This window comes from Chrysemys picta, chromosome 1, assembly GCF_011386835.1.
Source record: "Chrysemys picta bellii isolate R12L10 chromosome 1, ASM1138683v2, whole genome shotgun sequence".
NCBI classification, from domain to species: Eukaryota; Metazoa; Chordata; order Testudines; family Emydidae; genus Chrysemys; species Chrysemys picta.
The window spans coordinates 109,476,129-109,497,240 of record NC_088791.1 but is presented as its reverse complement, the minus strand read 5'-3'; the positions used below and the strand labels follow the sequence as shown (position 1 = coordinate 109,497,240).

General features: G+C 43.8%; 1 protein-coding gene across 7 annotated transcripts in view; it reads right to left on the bottom strand.

The window, feature by feature from the left end:
* OVCH1 (ovochymase 1) overlaps positions 1-21,112 on the bottom strand; it is a 55,276-nt gene that overhangs the window by 22,212 nt on the left and 11,952 nt on the right. For 5 of the 7 annotated variants that reach the window (XM_065566688.1, XM_065566716.1, XM_065566722.1 and 2 more), the window contains 15 exons: positions 19,316-19,467; positions 18,111-18,303; positions 16,567-16,693; positions 14,024-14,157; positions 12,727-12,867; positions 12,424-12,554; positions 10,698-10,791; positions 8,371-8,499; positions 7,827-7,898; positions 7,069-7,249; positions 6,584-6,656; positions 5,661-5,856; positions 4,667-4,824; positions 3,237-3,393; positions 1,529-1,633 (listed from right to left, as the gene is read on the bottom strand). In XM_065566688.1, the coding sequence (XP_065422760.1) occupies positions 1,529-1,633; positions 3,237-3,393; positions 4,667-4,824; positions 5,661-5,856; positions 6,584-6,656; positions 7,069-7,249; positions 7,827-7,898; positions 8,371-8,499; positions 10,698-10,791; positions 12,424-12,554; positions 12,727-12,867; positions 14,024-14,157; positions 16,567-16,693; positions 18,111-18,303; positions 19,316-19,467 (2,043 nt within the window). The remainder of the gene's footprint in view (positions 1-1,528; positions 1,634-3,236; positions 3,394-4,666; positions 4,825-5,660; positions 5,857-6,583; positions 6,657-7,068; positions 7,250-7,826; positions 7,899-8,370; positions 8,500-10,697; positions 10,792-12,423; positions 12,555-12,726; positions 12,868-14,023; positions 14,158-16,566; positions 16,694-18,110; positions 18,304-19,315; positions 19,468-21,112) is intronic. The other 2 variants (XM_065566697.1, XM_065566706.1) reach the window with 2 other exon arrangements.

The following is a 21,112-nucleotide window of genomic DNA, read 5'->3' as shown; positions in this document are numbered from 1 at the left end:
CTGTTTCTACCCTGCACAGCTTGCAGTCTAAATAGACAAGACTGACAAAGGGTGTCAGACAGGAAATATTACACCTTTTACAGATGGTGAATTGAGGTAGAAAGAATTAAGTGAATTGCCTAAGATCACACAGGATGTCTGGGGCACAGGCTGGAACCGAATCCAGTTCTTCTGATTTAGTCCAGTGCCTTAACCACAAAAGGATCCTTCTTTTATGGATGTGCTTGGGTCTGCTCTCATCCACCCCATCCCCTCCACACACAAAAAACAGAGCCAAGCATTCCCTGTGGTCTCCTCCTCTGGAGTACAGAGCCCTGAGAGGTGGCACTTTAAAATCATGCACTCCAATTGTGTCCTTTTTATCTCTCAAAGAAAGCTGTCCACGGTTTATTCAATAGAACGTTCTGAAAGCAGATGGTGCAAAATACCCCTTAGCACCATGGATAAATGGAAATGTTTGGAGCCAAAATCTTAACTATGATGGGCCTTTCTGAAATCCTTGCTGAGTCAGGAGTGCCAAGTGTTAGTCCCAGTGCTGTCACTTACTTTTCAGACCACCTACAGTACTGAGTAAGTTCCATTAAGGAAAGTAGGTAACCTACATTAAAAACTGGTCATTCTAGTAGAGGCTGGTCCATATAAGAGAGTTATGAAAGTCTGCTACCGCTTTCAGGTAGGGGACTTGGTCCGTCAACTCAAGTGGCTGCATTCCATGCCTTTAGCTCAGAGAGGAGCAGGTTCAGTCCCTGCTCTTGGCCCAAGCAGGGCTGGTTACTCCCTAGTTTACCAGTTTGTGAAAAGGGCATTCTGACATTTACCTAACTTAGGAGGATGAGGGTTAATTAATATTTTAAGTCAAGCGAGTCATAATCCTGTGAGAAAACCTGCTAGTTAAGGGCCAAATTCTTATGAAAGTAGACAATGGAGAATTATTCTCTAGCCAACAATAAAAATATATTGAATTCCTTGGCCAACCGTTCAAGCAATATTAAAAGGAGGATGGAAATTGTTTTCTGATTGGCAGTTATGCTAGTCGTATGGGGCTGGGAAGGGCACGAGAATATGGTGGCTGGTATCAAATAGCTTAAGATTGTAGTGTGGGGCAACGTAAGGAAAAAACTAACAGCAAGAAGGTTTGTTTGTTTTAAAAAAGAAACCAAAAAACAATCACTGAGGAAAATAGGTTATGGCTGATGGAATTCAAAAGAAAACAAGTAATTGTTTGTTGCCCCCAGTTTGGACTCCTACAGCTATAGATTCTCTTAGCTTGTCTGTACTAGTCTCGGGGTTAAAAGAGGATTATTTGTATCTAACCATAAGATCTCTTATCAATAGGCAATTCCAAGAAATCCACTGTAATTACAAAGTTTTTGGCCTTTACACACTTTGGAAACAGTTGCCTAGCTTGGCACCCTGTACAGTACTACCAAGCTGAATCTTGGCCCACCACCTTCCACAGGATACAAGGGTCTGCAAGAGACAGACCAGCAGCACTATTAACTGAATGTAGCTACAGAAGAGTTTTTACCTTGTCTGTATGCAGCTCCTGTTAGTTTTGTAGGCCGTTTCATTGGTGTCTGTGTTAAGGTTTCATGTCCATCATTACTTACCTGAAGTGCATTTGGTTCAATCTCTGTAGAGAGAGATACAGGTCTATTACTAGGACAGTTTAATAAAGATGTCCTGGGCTATGTATAATCTGTAGAGACACAGCTTTGTGGGAAACCAGACAGTACCCATCCACAGGATTAAGACATCCCACCAAGAGTCAGATTGACCATAGCCTTGCTCGTGAAGTGATAATGGAACGCTAAACCTTTCAAATGAAGCCATCTATATAGAGGCAGAAGTGAACACGAGCAAGTGATAGTAAAACCTCCACCATAGAAACTGATTTACAGGTAAAGATCTGTGCACTTCTCTTCCTGAGACTGGTTATCTTGGGGTAAACTCATGAAAAAGCAGAACTATAGAAAGCTAATGCCCAACAACCATCGATACTAGATCTTCCAATATGGAAGAGACCTCTAGCCATCTAATTCATCTGGGGGAGATGACAGACTGCTACCCTCATGAACTGCATTTAGCAATCCTGAATTAGTAGTGACCATTGTAAAAAGGCTTTTTAAAAAAGCATGCTGAGTCCCTGACTATGTTGAAATTCATTTTCTTCTTCCTCATTTGAGTTAAGAGCAGGTCTAAAAGTCATGTTTAATCTATGAAAAGGCACTGGATGACAACTGCTCTAAGCAGGCCAACAAGTGAATAGTTTTAACCCCTTATGCCAGAAATCAGGATGGGGAACAGAGCTGCATTTGCCACCACTGCAGTTCTGCTGGTAGACAATTTTTTAAAAACATATCTATATATAAAAGCATTATGCTGAGTCACACATAGCTAGAATATCAAAAGGGTTTTTTTTGCTAACCAGAGTAGGTTTTAGTTTTGCATCCTCCTGAACTAGCTTGACAAGATACAGGATGGATAATTAGGAATATCCCTTGGGATGGATGGCAGCCACATCAGCAGTGAAATTGCTGTGGGGAAGAAATAAGTGGTTTGCTCTACTTCAGTTAGGAAGACATCCCAATTCCACAGGCATGGCGGTTTGTGAGGCTACTAAGTAGGACTCGGAGACCACACACACTGCCTTAAAACATTCTTCCTGTCATCTCTCAGTGTTCCTTGCATTGTAAAGAACATGGTCCACTTCCTTTTAAGAGGCGCATACTGTATTTTAGTCATTCTCTAGTGAGCTGTGTTATTGATTACTCTTTCGATAGCACATACTCAGAAGTGTTCAAGATGCACTTGTCTAGAGTTTGATGTGTACTGGTGCAATGTACTTCATTTCAGATTATCCCGGAAGTTCTGCATGTCTAAAATTGGGCTGATAGAAAAATACCATTATTTTTCCGTGAAAAATGTGGGGAAAAAATGCACAAAAGTGTTTTGTCTGAAATTTCCTGTAAGGTTTCTCTCTCTCTCTCACACACACACACACACACCCACTCCTCCCTGAAAACTGGAAAATTTTTGGTTTAAAAAAGTTTGGGTTTTTTTTTTTTTCTGATTTTTTTTTTTGTTGGTTCAAAAATCAAATAAAGTGATTGTAAAAAAAAGATTTTTGTTTTTGGATGAAAAATGTTCTATCTGCTGTCCACAAAATACTTTGAATACTTCCAGCAAGCTCTTCCTTTAGGGGACACACTGCTTAGAAGAAAGAAGATATTTACCTCTTATTGTGGATTTGATCCAATCCAGGAAGACCCTCACCCTTGTATAAACTCCTGGTTTCTTTGGCCTGGCACAACCAACACCCCAGCTGATGATGCCATAAAGAATAAATGGCTCTTTTTCATTATAGCAAACCAATGGGCCACCAGAATCACCCTGAAAGCACACAAACAGAGGGACTTCTTAGAATATTAGTAGAAACTTCCTACATTCATTCGTCTTCTACAATCTTAGTCACAGAAGTGAAGAGCAGTCACAGACCATAGTTAAGGGGAAAAGTTTGAATAGAAGAACTGAGTGTGCCTAGCTCATGCTCCTGGTTTCTTAGTCATGGACTGGGATGGCTAATTCAATAAATCAGATTGCCTTACTAACAAAGTGGTCTGGAAGACTGAACACAGGGTTGGGAATCAGGAGGTACTAAATTCAGTCACATTTTATATAAATATTCCATTTATAATCTGTATTAGATTCCAAGCTTGTCACTCTGAAATGTTGCACACCTGTAGAATCAGTGTGAAGTGATGTAAACAGCAACAACAATGGTTGTAGCTCTTTGTGTTTAAAGTACCACCAGGTTCAATCATCACTGGGTTGTGCAGTCTGTTATTGTCCATTTTTTAAAGTTCTCAGCCATTCTGACTTTACAAATGACACCTGTGCAGTGTCAGCTACCATAAGACATGTATCTAAGCCCTGCCAGGACTCCTAGACCACTGTGATATAGATCACCAACCCCACTCTTCCTCGCACAACCAATGAAATCAATGCTTGCAAATTACCTGTGGAGTCAGACTGCACAGATAGTATATTACTTGGCTCAATTGCCATAACCATGCAACAGAACAGGCCTTCAGCTCCTAGTTTATCAAGGGTTAATAAAGGTAAATAGAAATGAAATGTGTTACAGGCATGAATATTTTGTATTCTAGAGATAAGCACACCAGTAGGTGTTACAGACTGTTATAAGCAACCTATTGACCGGTTGGATTCTAGAACAATTAAACATTACTCTCTCATATAACTAATATAAAATGTGTGACCCAATATTCTAACCTGGCTTTGTCATCTATTCACTGGGTAGGATTCAAGAAACATAAAAGGAAGAACGTTCCCCTCACCCAGAGTTACTCAGGCCTGATCACAGTTACAGCTGAAAGCCCAAATACACCACTGGTTGTTTTTGCCACTAAGCTTCTCCAGCTCCATGTTTTGAATTCAGTTCTAGTTTGGGCTAATTGTGTTTATTGTTTTTTGATGCGCTATGCATTGCCCATTCCTGCTGTAGACAGTTATCGGGGGCGGCTGCCTTGTTGGTAGGATTTGGTCTACCAGAGTTTTCCCAACGCTTTCTACCACATTAAAATACAGCCGAAAAACAATCACCAAGACTCATCTTCAATGGTACTTGCATTTAGTAGCAACTCACCTGGCAGGAATCCTGCCCTCCAGAGGAAGCAAAACCAGCACAAAGCATTCTAGCTGTGATCCCTCCGGGGTGATTAAAATAGTAATTTTTCTCACAGACTTCACTCTCAAGTATGGGTACTTGTGTCTGCTGCAGTCGACTAGCAAGGCTCCCATCTGCTGGGGGGAGAAATTGGCAGAGGAACATTTATCACATTGCAAGCTATTTGCAGTGTTAAAGAACCTGCTGAGAATACAAAACTGGAGACTGAAACCAACAGAAAGAGACATCGGCTAAAAACACACGTTTCCTCATGTCCCCTTGCTAACAGCCACAATTCTAATCCAACCAGGCAGCTGAGTACGGGAACTGGATTTTCCTCCAGGTTATCTGAACCTTCTGGTTATGTAATACAGGCTGGTGCCTGTACACATTATGTCAGACTGTGAAGGATCCCCTTTGCCAACAGTGCAGTATAGCTATTTCAGAGCAGAAGTAGATGCTCAATTTGGCTTTGCTCAGCAAATGGACTCAAACACAGCTCCTGCTGGAAAAAGCCAAGGTTTTAGCTAGTGTCTCCCCAGCCTACCCCAAGTTTGTCTCCGAATGACCATACCTCTTGTTGAGGAGCCTCTCCTCAGTGCCCTGATCATTTTAACCCTTTGATGGTTTGTGAGGCTTCCTACTCCCTACAAACCAGAAAGTAAGATCCAGCACGGAAGCTTTACTTAACTGCTAGGCGTGGAATCCTGGACACGATTCTAATTATAGCTAGACAGCTGCAAATCAGCCAGCCCATAAGCAACACATCTATTTGTACAGTGATAGCAGAAAGCTCCTAAATGCTAAAATCACCTGTGCGTAGGAAGAGCAGTGGATCCTGCCATCCACTCCCCACCCAGCATAGTGCACAGCACACCTGACAAGGATACTAAGAGATGCAGGACAGAGGTAGAATCTTCACAGACATTTCCATCTTGTTTGCCCATTTAGAGAAGAAGAACATACTACATACCTTCTTGGGTGCTCCCCCAGCCAGTCATGGTGCACAGAACAGAGGAAGGTAACAGTTGTGTGCTGTTGGGCAAACATATTGGCCTCACAACAGTGTTATACTCCAGAGGGACATCCAGTTGGATCAGTGCAATATCAGAGTCATAGCTCACGGTATCAAAGTCAGGGTGCACCACAATAGTTTTCACCCTTCTCACCTGTACCAAACAGGATCAAACGTTAATGAAGCAAAATGATGAAATCAAAGAGGCTGGCCCAGCGAAGATACAACTGAAAATGGACATTAAAGGGAGATGGGTTTAAAGTACATTTTGGAAGAGATAAATCGGTGTCAGGCTGGAGAAGAGTCAAAACAGATTAAAAGAGGGAAGATTCAGGACTCTGGAGGTCACCTCAGTATAGCTCCCAACTCTTGGTTACAGATGGGCCACAAATGGAAGAGACTGTCTTAAAATCCCCTGAATTTAGGAGCGAGGATTCTATTTCGTTTTGCTAATCTAAGCGGATACATTTTTGCAGAAGACCAACATAAACTACCCCTATGATTTTGCCCCCTTGACTCAACTTAATGCATAGAAAGGCACTGGTCAACAAGTGATTCTGTAGGAAGATGTATTGCCCAACATTAAGACAGCACGATGCTGTGTTTTGCCAACTACTAAACTTAAAAAAAAAAAAAAGATACTAACAAGAGAAAGCCTTAAAAGGTATCATCAAGGATTAGGTTTGCCATGCAAGTCCACAGACTATATTGTTTCAAATGCTCTTCTTCCCTTTGGTCACCCAAGACACCCACCTTTCTTTGGTTATTTCATCTTATTCGTTAGCACCGGGTTTTATTTAGCGCACATGGATCTATTACAAAGAAGCAGGGAAGAGGAATCAACACAATCCACATTTTAGCTTGTTTTGTTTAGTCTCTACCTGTTCTGTTGACTCCTTCAGGATTCTATCATGGTCTCCCACGATGACAGTCCAATGCAGTGGTCTGTTTGTTCTGTAAAATAGAAATAACTGCACTGGATCTGTGTATAACCAGCCTTATGTATTCCTTATTCAGCATATTGACCATCTTTTGCTTGGTCTTCAATGCCAGTTTAATTAGTCACCTTCCCCCAGACTGACAAGTCAGAGTTTCACCATGACAAAGTCTTCTACAAGTGGAAGTTGCTGAAATACACCAGATCTAATTTTATGTGAACCCCTTCTCCCCCACTGAGCCAATGTTTTCCACAGGAAAAGGCTAAAATACAGCCTTGGAAACAAGCAAAGGAGAGTTTTATAAGTGGGAGTGTGGGTACTTTTCAGCATTGTTTCTCTATCCTAGAGGAGGGGACATACACTGTCCCAAAAGGAATATCTGTGCACATAGAAGCACAGGGAAGCATTTGCCAGAGAGATTTACTCACGACTGTATACAGTGGGCTGCTGTGAGTACCCATGTTGGACTGATGATGACACCGCCACACTGATGGTCACCTAAAAATTGCAAGCCTGCCTGCCAAGGCCAGCAATGGGGACATGCTTCTTCTCCCCCGACAACACGTCCAGACAGCCACTGTGGACTAAATGGGGGAAAGCCACAGACATCTGCAACACAACAGCCAGAAAGCTAGTGAGTGACACACTGACTTCCGAGACTCTCTTCCTTTGCATCACATTAGTTTTGTTTGCAATTAAGACTATAAAGCAGATGCACCCCAAAGAGATGCAGTACAGCAGGCTCCCTTCATAGGGGTAGCAGCTGGTGTGGTTATTTATTTTGAGTAGTAGAAATGCAAGCTTGATGTAGGTGGCTGAGAACTTGAATCCTGGACAGAGGTTCCATATTATACCTCAAAGAACAAATAAAGCTCAGACAGATGCTTGTATCTTTCTCCCACCCTATAAATACATGGATCAATTTCAAGTTTTCCTCCCCCAATCCAGGTTGGAAAGGATTAAACTAGATGGATAATGTGGCACTGGATGGGCACAACCCCTGAAAGATAAGTGAGCATTTCTCCCCATTTCTTCACTCTGAATATGTTTTATACCTCCTTACTGTGTATACCTTACAGCCCATGTGCACCTGCACCACTGAAGTCTATTTCCTAAGGATCCTCTGGTTATAAGACAGGAAGAACTACTGACACAGCCCATTACAATGAGTTTGTTACCAACTTACCTAAGGGGATATTCTTTGGAGTGGTCGTCTGTAGAACAATTGGTTCTGCAACTACTGATTCAGCTTCTTCTGCTGAAGACAGAATAAGTGGAACCTATTTTACTCTCAAGGCATCAATCATGGCCCCACTTCTTCCTCCTCCCCCCAAAGCCCCAATCCTGTAGGAGGACCTCCTACAAGTGAAGTCCAGATCCTTCAATGTTAGCAGCCGGCATATAAGAGAGCGAAGCAACAGCAGTCATTCAGGGGACTGTTACCTCAATTTCCCATGCCCACTGCTGTAATAGGGCAGCAGTCCCTGGATGGGATACTTCTAGAAGTAGTTCAGAATGCCACAGAGTCTGCAAGTTTCAGGTATCAAAAAAGTGTCAGTGTCCTATCGGTGTTCCCAGTGTGGGAATTCTGATTCCTTACCATTGTTGAAAGAACTGAATTCTCCCAGTAGAACCTGTTCCATCTTGAACTGCCCCAGTATAGTGATAGGGGATTATTTCAAAACTAAGATCAAGAGTTCAGAACACATACCAAAGGTCTTTCCACCAACCTGAAGGAACAAAGGTGAATCTGGCCTTAAACCCTCTGAAGTTGTTCTCACCATCGCTTTCAAAATGTATCAACATTTCATTGCCAGGGCTCAGAATTGGGCTGGGGGTTGAGAACCCACACAGATTGGCTGTAAGAAAAAGCAAGGAAACCCCCATGCTTTTAAAATTCAGAATATCACTTTAAACTCATCTCCAGCTTTGCTAAACTTTGTCCACAGGAGGGAAAAACCAAACAGGGACTTGTCATTTTCACTTGGCTCAAAAAGCCATTTTGTGGGGGACATTTTTTTTTTTAAATTTGAAAGAAACACTTTGGCCAGGCCCAATCGAAGGGTATCCAAGGAGAAGGAAGTAGTGGCCTAAATTAAGCTACTATGTACTCTCAGGAATGAGACAACGTTCTAGTTTAGTTCCTATAGTGGAAAAATTAACAAAAAACAAGTTAGCTGCATGAGTGCCTCCCACCAAGAGAGCCTCTTAAAAGAGTTGCATTTGCCATCTATATACGATGGGCATTCAATGCCTCTTAAAATGGTGGCTGACGTGTGTGTGCAGGTTTGAGGATCTGGAGCAGAACTGGCAGCTCCCCTTCTCGCTCTCTCTGCCTATATAAAGCACCCAGTCTCCCTACTGCCCGGCTGCTAGGAAATTTTCCACCAGAATGATATTCCAACAGAACATGTGGATTCTGAAAAAAAATAAAATTAAATTAAAAAAAAAAAATGTTGCTGGAAAATTTGGATTTTCCTCAGGAAAATCTAAATGAGAGCTCTTTGAGCTGCGAGGATCACTGTAGGAGGAGACTGGCAGTCTGGAGAAAAAGCTGAAAAGTTCTGTTTTGGTTCTTCCCAAATGGACTTTAAAAAAAAAAAAGTAGAATTTAGCTCCCATAAAAATTTATTTGAATCTGTGACTTTGTCCTGATTCTGAATGAAAACATTTTCAAGAGTTCACAATTTTTTTGTAGTAACTAACGTCTGTTTTCTGGTCCACTCTACTGCTAATATTTATTTTTTAAAAACCCTTATACATCACATTAAAGACATGAAGTACGATGACCATCAGCTTGCAGATGGACAAACAGAAGGGAAGTGGCTTGGCCAAAGCCAAGTGTCAAAGCCAGGATCAGAATTCAGAATTTCTTGCCTCTCATTCCTCCACATTGTACTGGTTTCCCCTCCTCCCCCTTAAGTCTGCTGTCCAACAGTTGTCCTGAAATTTTGTAATAAGCATCTCCCACTTTGAGTACAGAGTTATTTTTCTTCAAAATGGAAATGTGATTCAATGAATTGTGTTTTAACTCACACTGTGTGGAGGAAAGAAGTTCCATGTCACAAAGGATTGCTATTTTGAAGTCTGGCTTCATTTCTACTTGGAACAAAAGCCCCAAATTTCAAAATTCTCAAGGGAATATTCCGAACTGAAAATTTGAGTGTGAAATGTTGTTTGCGGTATTGTTACAGCTGTGTTGTCTCTCCGCTATCTTGGGACCAAGATGGGTGAGATAGTATCTTTTATTGGAGAAAAAGAGATGCTTTCCACCTGAAGAGCTCTGTGTAACTTGAAAGCTTCTCTCTTTCACCAACAGAAGTTGGTTCAATAAATTATATCCCTTCACATTTCACCCTGAAAGATAAGGTAGGTATTACATTGATTTAGAGACTTTTAGAATTTTATATCATATAAAATCAAGATTCTAAACAAAAAGATGTTTGTAAACAAAATGTTTCATTTCGACATTGGTAGATTTGCCCCCCCCATATGCCCCCGATTTTGTTATGAAACAGAGTCCAGCAAAATTGGTTAGATTTCATGAAGTGTTTCAATTTTGACAGACCTGCATAATCCAGCAGACTATGGTTCTGTCAAAGTCTCCCTGACCAGCTTTAATTTTTACCTTCTTAGAATGCAACAAAGCAGCTAGAAACAAAGTGGAGAACCAGCACTATGGACTGCAAGGTGCCAAGCACTCTGTCCCCATCCCACAGAGCACGGGAGCACATACTTCAGTGCTTTGCTGGATCAGCAACACAGTGCTCAGCCCCTGGCAGGATTAAGCCCAGCATGACCAGTCAGATCTCTGCAGTCCACCAGCAAGAACTCCAATGCTTTGGGAACCACGATGGCACTGGAACACCCTGCTGTACTGAGATGTGCAAGGAGGCAGAGTTAAGGCGGTTGTAGGAACCTTAATTTTGCATTTTCTGACTAAAGTGGTTTAATTCTACCACCGAAGGGTCACTAATGTAGCTTGTACTCTTTTGGCAGCAAGCTATTTAAGTCTTCATTTCTGTAATGGATTCTACATGTGAGATTGAACGAATACCCAGCTGGTGCTCATCTTGTGTGTCACTGTAAATGACAACTGCATCATAGATACAGCCCTCGCTGAATTCAACAGCAAAGTCTTCAAATTCCAGCTGGAAAGAGAAGAGAGACAAAATTAATAACTGGGGGGTCTCTCTTTTTACCCCCTTTGTAAGCAAAACATGAACTCTAAATTTAACTCGGAGTCTTAGTCATTGCCAAGATTTGAGTAACAGCTATAGAGCCTGTTCCTAGTGCACCTCAAAAGAAGGTGAAAAGATGCATGGGCTCTTTAAATCTATCAAAGTTTACTTTGAGCACCTCTTGTAGTGGAGCTGACCCACCATGCAGTGGAACTAAGCTTGTCCCTTTCTGGCCAGCGTTGCTTTCCGTGATCAGCTAAAAGCTGACAAGTTTGCGGCGGCTGAACCACAGAGGTGAGTTTAAATAGAAATTGTCATTTTTTTTTTAAAGTTTTTAAATCAAAGCCTACATTTTCTCTTTAAATTGATCACATTATCATCACAATGACCCTTTAAAAATCCAAACCACGGTTGGCTGTCGTTTGATTCTGAAACGCTCAGCAGCAACAATAGCGTTGCCTGTATAAAAACCCCAAGCGTGTGTATTCAGTGTCTTAATACAGACAGCAGATTACAGAACTGTATGAGCATTAGTGAGAGGCCAGCCCATGAGCAACAAACCTGCATGCACTTAGACAGACTTGGGTTTAATGATTCTTTGCTTTTACACAAAGGCAGCAGGGGACAGACATTGCCTTGGACGGTACAATACAGTAGCTTTATTTTTATCTTTGGGTAAGGTTAATCCAACAGGTAACCTCACTTTAGCTGGCACAATTGCAATGACAACAGGAGGAAGGGCAGGCATCAAACCACAACAGCAAAATGTCACTTCCAGCACCCCCAATAGGAACAGTCATCATATGCGTCGGTCCTAGCTACTGCTTGCTTAGCTCAGTACCATTTCTGCATGTTTAACATTCTGGTGGAAGAAGGGGACTAGATAAGGAGCAAGGAGGGCAGGTGGTCAGGTTCTGTCCTCCACACCCCCACCCCGCCCTACTGAAACCTTGCACTATCTTTCCCAAGATCAGCGGCAGCTCCAGGAACCAGCGCTCCAAGTGCATGCCTCGGGCAGCAAGCCAAAGGGGGCGGCCTGCTGGTCCCTGCGAGGGTGGCAGTCAGGCAGCCTTCGGCAGCACGCCTGCGGGAGGTCCGCCGGTTCTGCAGATTAGGCGGTAATTCGACGGCGGGTACGCCGAATCTGCAGACCTCCCGCAGGCATGCCACCGAATCCGCGGGACCGGAGACCTGCCAAAGGCAGCCTGCCTGCCGTGCTTGGGGCGGCAAAAAAAGCTAGAGCCGCCCCTGCCCAAGATGCAGTTACGTTAATTGGAAGGGCTGATACCAACCAGCTTCAAGCATCTACAGCAGCAGCAGTTCAGTATGCCAGTTCATACAGGGCTATACACACCATCTAAACTGGTTAAAACACACCCTGTGAGAAGCCTAAGCTGAAAACCTTACATCTTACAGGCTTGTGCATTGTAGATGTTTCCAGCAGGATTTTATTGAATTGCTTCCCTGAGCAGTCAATGGCAGAGGTTTGAAAGCAGCATCTCCCTTCACTGGGGAGATGGTTGGGGTTGGCCCTGCTTTGAGCAGGGGGTTGGACTAGATGACCTCCTGAGATCTCTTCCAACCCTAATCTTCTATGATTACCTTTATGACATTCTCTACTGGGGCTTCAATGAACCAATGGCACTTCACGTTACTGGGATACAAGCCAGGGTAATTAGCAGTATCAATCTTTCCCTCTTCCACCAGCACTGCAACACTTCCACAACCAGAACCTATCATATTGGGTTAAGAAGAAAAAGTCAGATTTAATAGCTAAGTTAAAAAAACAAAACAAACAAACAAACAAAAAACCTGCTACCACCACGTGCACCAGGGATGGTTTCTTTGGTTTTAAAGGGGGTCAGGTGGCGGAGAAGTATGTACAAATGGTATGTCTGAAGTCACCTGCTTCCGATTCCTTATGTATAGCTGTGAAGGTGAATTCAAAGCCACTGCCGGTGTTGCTTCCATCAGAAACGAGAGTAACCATTGCTCGGTTAGAGTCTATCAGCAGGGGGGTTGGTAACACATCCCCACAGATTTTACCTAGAGGGAAAAGATTAGACTTATTGTTTAGGGTGGTAGCATACACACACACACTTTGTCAGACAGCTTACTTTTTCAGATTCACTAAACTGTATACAATATTGGAAAGTCACGTATTCCAGGGCAGATGCTGCGAAGACTACTCCAGCATCAGTTTCAGTTGCCTATAAGGTAAAATGTTTGGAGACAGAACTGCATCCAAAACAACCACAGAGGTGATTCAGCTCAAGGTTTCATGGTGGGCTAGTACTGGCACATAGCCACTAGTACTGTTCAGAGTATAGAAGGAGCAAAGATTTGCATGAAATATTTATTCTTTAGCAATTCAGTCTCAAGGATGGATAATAAATTTAGACTGCAAGGGAAAAGTCCCCTGTCATTATTTATTCATAAAACAGACATTTATTGTGCTGTATAAGTAAAAAGTCTGAGTCAACAAGATTTTTCAGATAGGCAGAATTATGTCTTTATCTTGCATGTTCTGCGTTGTACCATTGTCATTGACCATCCTTCAGTAAGGACTCCAGCATCAGAAACTGGCTGGCAGTTTTGTTGATGTACGAGGCCAATTAGATGACAGTTCAGCTATATGGGGCTAGTAGGAGTAAAAACTTGTTTTTTATACAAGGCAGAAATAGGAGTTTGAAAAACACAGCGGAGAAAGACTTTTTTTTTTTTTTTTTTTTTTTAAACACAGACAGTTTTCAGACTATAGTCGCGCACTAGCAGTCAGAATGGACATGAATATCTACTCCCCCCCCCACACACACCTCCCTTACTTAGCTTTGCTTTGACAGCTTCAGTGCCAGGGCAGCAAGGCCGGCTCCAGGGTTTTGGCCGGCCCAAGCAGCAAAAAAAGCCGCAATCGCGATCTGCGGCGGCAATTCGGCGGAAGGTCCTTCGCTCCGAGCGGGAGTGAGGGACCGTCCACCGAATTGCCGCCGAATAGCTGGACCTGCCGCCCCTCTCCGGAGTGCCCGCCCCAAGCACCTGCTTGCCAAGCTGGAGCCGGCCCTGCAGGGCAGATGACAGTGAAAGGTTCCTTGATTTGTAATAGGACATGAAAGGGCTCGAACGTCATCAATGTTCACGTTTCAGATTGCTAATTGCCTGCCATGCCAAGTATTTATATAAGAGATTAAGGCATTCTACGTACCAATTAGCTCTCTTTTGTCCGAATAGAAGGACACGTAGTCATGGTCACACGTGATCTGGCTCTCTACGTCTAATCTGGTGAATTGTATCAATATAATCTTGTCTTCTGGCACAATTATATTCCACACGCACAGGCTCAAAACAAAGAAACAATTAAGTCAGACAACAGAATCAGGGCTAGAGTGAAATTTGTGTGACTGCACCCTTCCCTCCCAAGCAGCTCCAAGGGGCGGGAGTGCATGCTGGAGTGCCAGAGGGAGTTTAAAAGACACCAAGGACAGAGCACATTATCATAAAGCAAAGTAGTTTATGCTTCATCAGAGAGGGGCTTAGCTTCTTCCCAGAACTATCACCTTCCTCCTTCACTCTGCCCTGCACCACCACCTAGCCACCCACTTTAACTTGGTCTGGCCTCAGCAGTAAGTGTTCTTAAAGCCCTCCAGCTCACTCCAGATGTGTTTCCACAACTCTAATGTAGGGAAATTCAGATGGTTGACAATACTCTTTCTCCATCTACGGATGGAGAATGTAGAATGCATGGATTAAACCAGGTGTGTGCGCATTTACAACCCTATATCCATCAGCTCACAGTCATAGCCAGATCAGCTCAAGCTAGGATGTCACCAGCACCAGCTACGAAGTAATAAGAAACATATGCTGGGTTTTTAATAGTGGTTAGCACAACACAAAGTGCTTTATTGCAAGAGAGAACCGTCAGTTCTCTCCTTTGTGCTCAGACTTTGGATCAGTGATGTGCTGCCAAATGGATTGTGTCCCCAGGCAATACATGGCAAGAGAGGAAGCCAGGAAAATACTCACACATGCAAAAGCCTCTACCAGCTTATGGCCAGTGTCATAGGCGCCGACACTGTGGGTGCTCCGGGGCAGGAGCATCCACAGGGAAAAATTAGTGGGTGCTCTGCACCCACTGGCAGCCAAGCTCCCCTCACCCCCCGCCCCACCTTCTCCTCTTCCCCTAAGTGCACCGCGTCCCTGCTCCTCTGCCTACCTTCCAACGCTTCCCACTCGGCCGCCGCCGCCAAACAGCTGTTTGGCAGCATTAGCACGCTCCAGGAAGGAGGGGGAGGAGTGGGAATGTGGCACACTCAGGGGAGGAGGTGGGACCAGGGTGGGGATTTGGGGAAGGAGTCAGAATGGGGGCAGGGCCTCATGGAAGGGGTGGTGTGGGGACAGGGCCGAGCACCCACTAGAAAGAAGGAAAGTCGGCGCCTATGGCCAGTGTTACTGAGACCTTAACCATTAGCATTCCCCAACCAGTGACTGGGCTTACTGGGCTAAATTCATGCCCAGGATAAATCCAGTCAAGTCAATAGTTATTCTGGCACTGAATTTGGCCCATTCTATGCACAACCTCCACATTGCACAGCTAAAACGTATACAGGGACCTACAAGGCATATCCGCATTAGGACAAAACATGATCTTTTAATATCTGTTAGCAAATAACTCAAAACTTTAGAGCGGGGTAGGCAACCTATGGCACACATGCCAAAGGCAGCACACAAGCAGATTTTCAGTGGCACTCACAGTGCCCGGGTCCTGGCCACCAGTCCATGGGGCTCTGCATTTTAATTTAATTTTAAATGAAGTTTCTTAAACATTTTAAAAACCTTATTTACTTTACATACAACAATAGTTTAGTTATATATTAGAGACTTATAGAAAGATCTTCTAAAAATGTTAAAATGTATGACTGGCACATGAAACCTTACATTAGAGTGAATAAATGAAGACTCGGCACACCACTTCTGAAAGGTAGCCAACCCCTGCTTTAGAGTATACAGAACAAGTTCGTTATTCAACCCACGAACATGTTAAAGAACAACTTGCCAGGTATATATTGGAGTTCACACATTTTGAAAACAAAACCACCTTTTATCCTACTGTGGATAGGCACCAGTAATAGAGACAAAATGGCATCTCCTTGTTAGGCCAGGCCAGTAGGATCTGCAATAGGCACATCTCCTCTGGAGGTTTCTTTTGGCACATCTCCAGCTCTCAAGCATCTTCAGAAGACATTAAGGGATGGCTCTGTTCCCACTGAAAGTCCTAAAGACTTCACTGGTTGCAGAACCTGACATTAAACTGTTCTAAGAATTTTAATATTAAGCTAATTCACAGGCTTAATCCAAGGGCATCAATTTTATGAGCACAGTTCATATAAGAACTAGACCAACAAGAGTTGTGTTTCTCATTCTAATGTGCTATTTCTGGGTAACTATTGTTGCCCAGTACCAATCCCACACAAGCAAACATCACTACAGAGATGTTTAACTCTAGATACTAATTTTTAAGGTTGATACATACCCACAAGTTCAGCCACAAACTATTGACTTGATTGTGTTCACTGACTAAGTCAGGAGTAAGAATTCATGTATTTGCAGGTTGAAGTCCTATGGCTAGAGCGATGCATGTGGTCAGAGGAGATAGTCACCCCTTCTGACCTTACAGACACAAACAAAATGCCCTCTGAAAAGTGGCCCTTCACAAAAGGGCAGGTGTTTTTGATGATGTACAGTGAATACCTGTTATCTAGGTAGTTACTCTCACTGGGTTGGGGATACTGAATACGGCCACTTTCTCCAAAGACCAGCATTCCATGGGAGCTGCATCCTTCAGGAAAGTGCGGGGGAAGGTGATCTGGCTCTGCAGCTAGAAAGAGAAGAGCAATAGGTAAAATACAATTCTGACACGGGCATTGTTTGGGAGAGGCAGGTCTACAGTTCGTGAAGCCATTCGATTAATGCCACTTCACACCCTGAGTGCTTGAGAAAGACCCAGAGATGGGTCTCAGGTGGTAACCACACTTCTTCTGAGGGCAGGTCAACACTAGAGACTAATATCGGTATAACTGTCGCTCAGGGGTGGGAAAAATCCACAACCCCGAGTGATGTCATCATACCGATCTAATCCTTGATGTTCACAATGCTATGTTTGCGGAGAGCTTCTCTCATCAACATAGCTACTGCCTCTTGGGGAGGTGGATTAATTACACTGACGGGAGACGCATAGGAGCATCTTAAGTACTACAGCGGCACAGCTGCATTAGTGCAGCCTTTTAAGTGTAGGCCTGCCCTTAGAGTCCTACTTCTAAATGAGCCAAAATCCTTTGCAAGTGTGAATCAAAGTCAATAGAGCTACAAAGATTTACTCCAGTTGAGGCTCTAAATGCACTATTTTATTAATGCTATTTCTATGGTTTACGGTTTAATTCTGCTCATTCTCCAACTGTGCTCGTAGTTTGAGTTGCAGGAATCTTCCAAGTTCTGCTCTGCAGGGTTCAAGTGAACATTTTTTATTCTGCTTCCACTTAATATGATTCCAGAGTAAGAGGCACTGTATGGTTGGAGACTAGTTCTTCCCTTTATGAGGAGATCAGCCCCAACAAGATATTGTGGCAAATAAGTAATAGCACAGGTGAAGTGTAGGTCATAAATAATGCCCTCTATTCAATAGGTTCTATATGAACTGCAATTTTAAATGTATGGTTGGACTATAGGGAATTCATAGATCTGTTTATAGCTTTAAAAGTGTAGTTCTGATAATCAACTAAAAAAAAAGGGGGGGGGGCAAGTTTATTCCACAGATCTGCTCCGTGTGTGTGTTTAAAGTCATATTTGCTCCAAATCAATAGTGTGGACCATTTCAGGGATTCTACAATAGCAATTTACAGATTCCCAGTTGACAAGGATTAGAAAATGTAATTTATTGGAACTGGACAAGTTTTCTAGGCCAGAGAAGTGCTTCTCTAAATCAACAAAACCACATGCACCCGGAAATGCTAGCTGGATTGGCCATCAACATTCCATTTAGTCGGGCATGTGGATCAAAGCTGCCCTCAAAGCATTATGGCAGAGGACCTAGATACAGATGCTGTTCCAAGAGAGGTGGTAGTTCTGGTTTAACCTTCATTTCCCCACTTCCTGCTCTAAAATGAGAAATGTTTCACACTGTGTGCACCTTGATGGGAACACTCTAGAGCCTAACCGTGGGGCACATGGCAGGTATCTTCTAGAACCTCATGATAAACAAGCAGGAAAAGAGAAAAATTACTGGTAAATGTACCCACCAGGGATAATGTTCTGGGTGATGAAGTCCATCAGTTCAGCTACATTGGAAAAGATGCCTGGGGAACCCCTTTCACTGATGCTTTTCTCAAGGACATCCCAGCCTCTTGCACAGCCAACTCCCCATGATGTGACGCCGGCCAGAGTCCAGATGCCACTGGCTCTTCTACACACGAGAGGACCGCCAGAATCGCCCTTGCCCAGCATGGGTTGGGGGAGGAGACAGGAAAAAAAGAGCAGATATTTGTTCAAATGCAACGATACAGATTCAGTGAATCACCTCATGGTTTCACCTCTCAGAGAAGAAGCTGCTGCTCTTTGGAAGATTGACAGAAAGGTTCAGCGTCACTATACATCTGTTAACCATTTCTGGCCCCTTCGCACTAAGATGTTAACGTCCGCATTGCAGCAGTACCTCAACCAGCGGACTACACCTGGCCCTCCCGCAACGGTAGCACAGTGGACTGTGTGTGCACTGTAGTGGGGGGGGGCGGGGAATGACTTGGTCTCCTGGCAGTAGAAGCACCCTTCTACCAGAGAAAGCCTGGGAAAGGCTGGTGTTCTGATGGACACAGCTGTCAGCAGCTTGATAGATATGGGGAGGAGAGGTGACTACAAGAGAAACGAATACACCAAGTAGAAATGGTCAAGGTATGTTTTTTAAAGCCTAAAGAGAAGGCAAAAACAAAAAACCAAAACCACTCACTTCAGCCTCCTCTTTCCCAGTACAGTGGTATCACGTACCCCTTAGGCTGTGTCTCCTGTAGCCTCTTGGGCCGCCTGCCGCCACTGTGCTCCCATCTGTGCAATTTCACCAGTGGTAGCAACAGTAGCTTAGACAGGGCTCAGGCATATCATTCACCATGTCATTTAATCCCATTCAGGCCAAGTCTAGACGAAAAGGTGGTTAAACACACCAGTTCCTTGTCTATAGCAGCACTCCTACCAGTGGGAAAATTCCCCCCAAAGGCTAGGATAGACAAGGCCTTCATTAGCCTAAAGCTCCTTTTAAGGTCTCAGTTCAGTAGCAATGTGCTAGTAGTAATGGACAAGTTTCCTTTCCTTCCTCCTCCTCCCTTCCCTCTTTAGGGCAGGTGGCCATTCTGGTAAGCAAGAATACAGGAGTGGCTGGTGGGAAGGATTGGAGTCTGCCTCCATTTGCAGAACTCACTATACAGGAAGACCCTGCGGAATGATGACCTTTTACCTTGCAAGCATCCTTCCCACCATCAGGAAAGCCAGCACACAGCATGGAGCTTGCTACTGGAGGCAGATTCATTTGCTTTAACAGGGCACTGCAGGTTCCCCTATCAATGATGGGGAGCTCCACCTCCTGTAGAACATTAGATAGTTCACCAGCTGCAGAAGGAAGGAAACCGGCAACATCAGACATTCTAGAACCCCCCTCCTTGCTGCACAGAGCAGGAAGTTACGCTGCAGATCTATAGCCACACCCTAGCTAGCATGATTTCATTCAGTATTACACAGGCAGGGCTGGCAATGCCGCCCCTTATTTCGATTAGCTGAGACCTCTCGTTAACAGGCCTTGTTTTCAGGTTTGTATAATTTCGCCAAACTAGAACCCTTTGAGCTAACATTTTCCACGTTGGTGGAAACAATTCAGCCTGAGGTAAAGTTTCAGCCGAAATGGTTCGACCATATCCACAAACAAGGCTAGTGGGGGGGGGGGGGAATACACTGATTTTCCCAGGTAAAATCATTCTAGTAACATTTTCTCTTAACTGCTCTGGTGGTCCCAGCTTTGGAGCAGGGACCTGTAATTTAGCAGGGGGGTGGCCTTAATGTCAGGGATGTGCCTTTTACTGTCCTCATGAAAGTCTTATAACAAATTTAGGCAGTCTTGAGGGGAGGGGGAGGGGGGAAGAACTGCAGCTTCCAAATGCTCAGTTGAGACTTTTTTTTTTTATTTCTCCACATAAACTTTCTGATGATTGCATCCTCCATCCCCTCACAATTTCTCCATGCAACTGGATTATGCATGCACAGTGACTGAGCATGTTCCCTCCAGCCCAGGGCTATGCGGGCTCAGAAGGACATTTCCTGTAATGGCTGATTCAGGTAGGGGCAGTTGCAGCGCTACCCATTTTGCCGTCCAGGATGGAAAATGTTTCTGGTGCTCCCAAGCAGCGGAGTCAAAAAAAGGCCAGGCAATCAGCAGAACAAAAATGGCCAGCCAAGGAGAATGGAGCAAAAAAGAGCCAAGCAGCACACTGGTACAGAACCCCCTGGTAGTTGGCCCCCAGGATGACAGCCCTGCTCACTCACCATTAGAACTGGCCTGAGTACGGTTGATTCTGGGCACTGGAATTGAGATCAGAAGGCCTGTTTCTCTGTGCTGCAGCAAAGTCTATGGGATTTTTGCTTTGAACATATAAAGGGCTACATAATGCTATGCACAAGCAACCTTACTTCTAGCATTGATTAATTTTTGAGTGCTTGACTTTGCAACCTTAATAATTTACACACACAAACTGTTAAAAGAACATTAAGGCCCAAGTGATCCCATTATATATCTTAAAAAAAAAAAAAAAAAAACTAGGAAGAAGGCAGAGATGCATCATCTAGAGGTTATGTAACGCACAAAGATTACAACTAGATCATGGAACTTGGGCATCAGAAGATTGGGTTTTATATCTAGCCCTTCACCAAATCATCTTTGTGCTTCAGTTTCGCCATCCACATGATTGGGATGGGGCGAGGGGAGAGGAGGATACTTCTCTACTTCACAAGGGTGTTATGGAGCTTAATTAATTGTTTACAAAAAGTGGCGAGATGGGTGGCGGAATAGCGCTATGGCGCTGCAAAGTAACAGGTATGGAGATTCCAAGGCTCTGCCTAGGACAGTGCTTCTGGCACACTGGTCCTTTGCACATCATGTCTGGAAGAGACCTCCAGAGCATAGGATGGTTCGTCATGGTATCAGCAAAAGAGAGAACCACTGATTGGCTTTTCCCTTTGGCAGATGTTGCATTTCTGTTGCAGA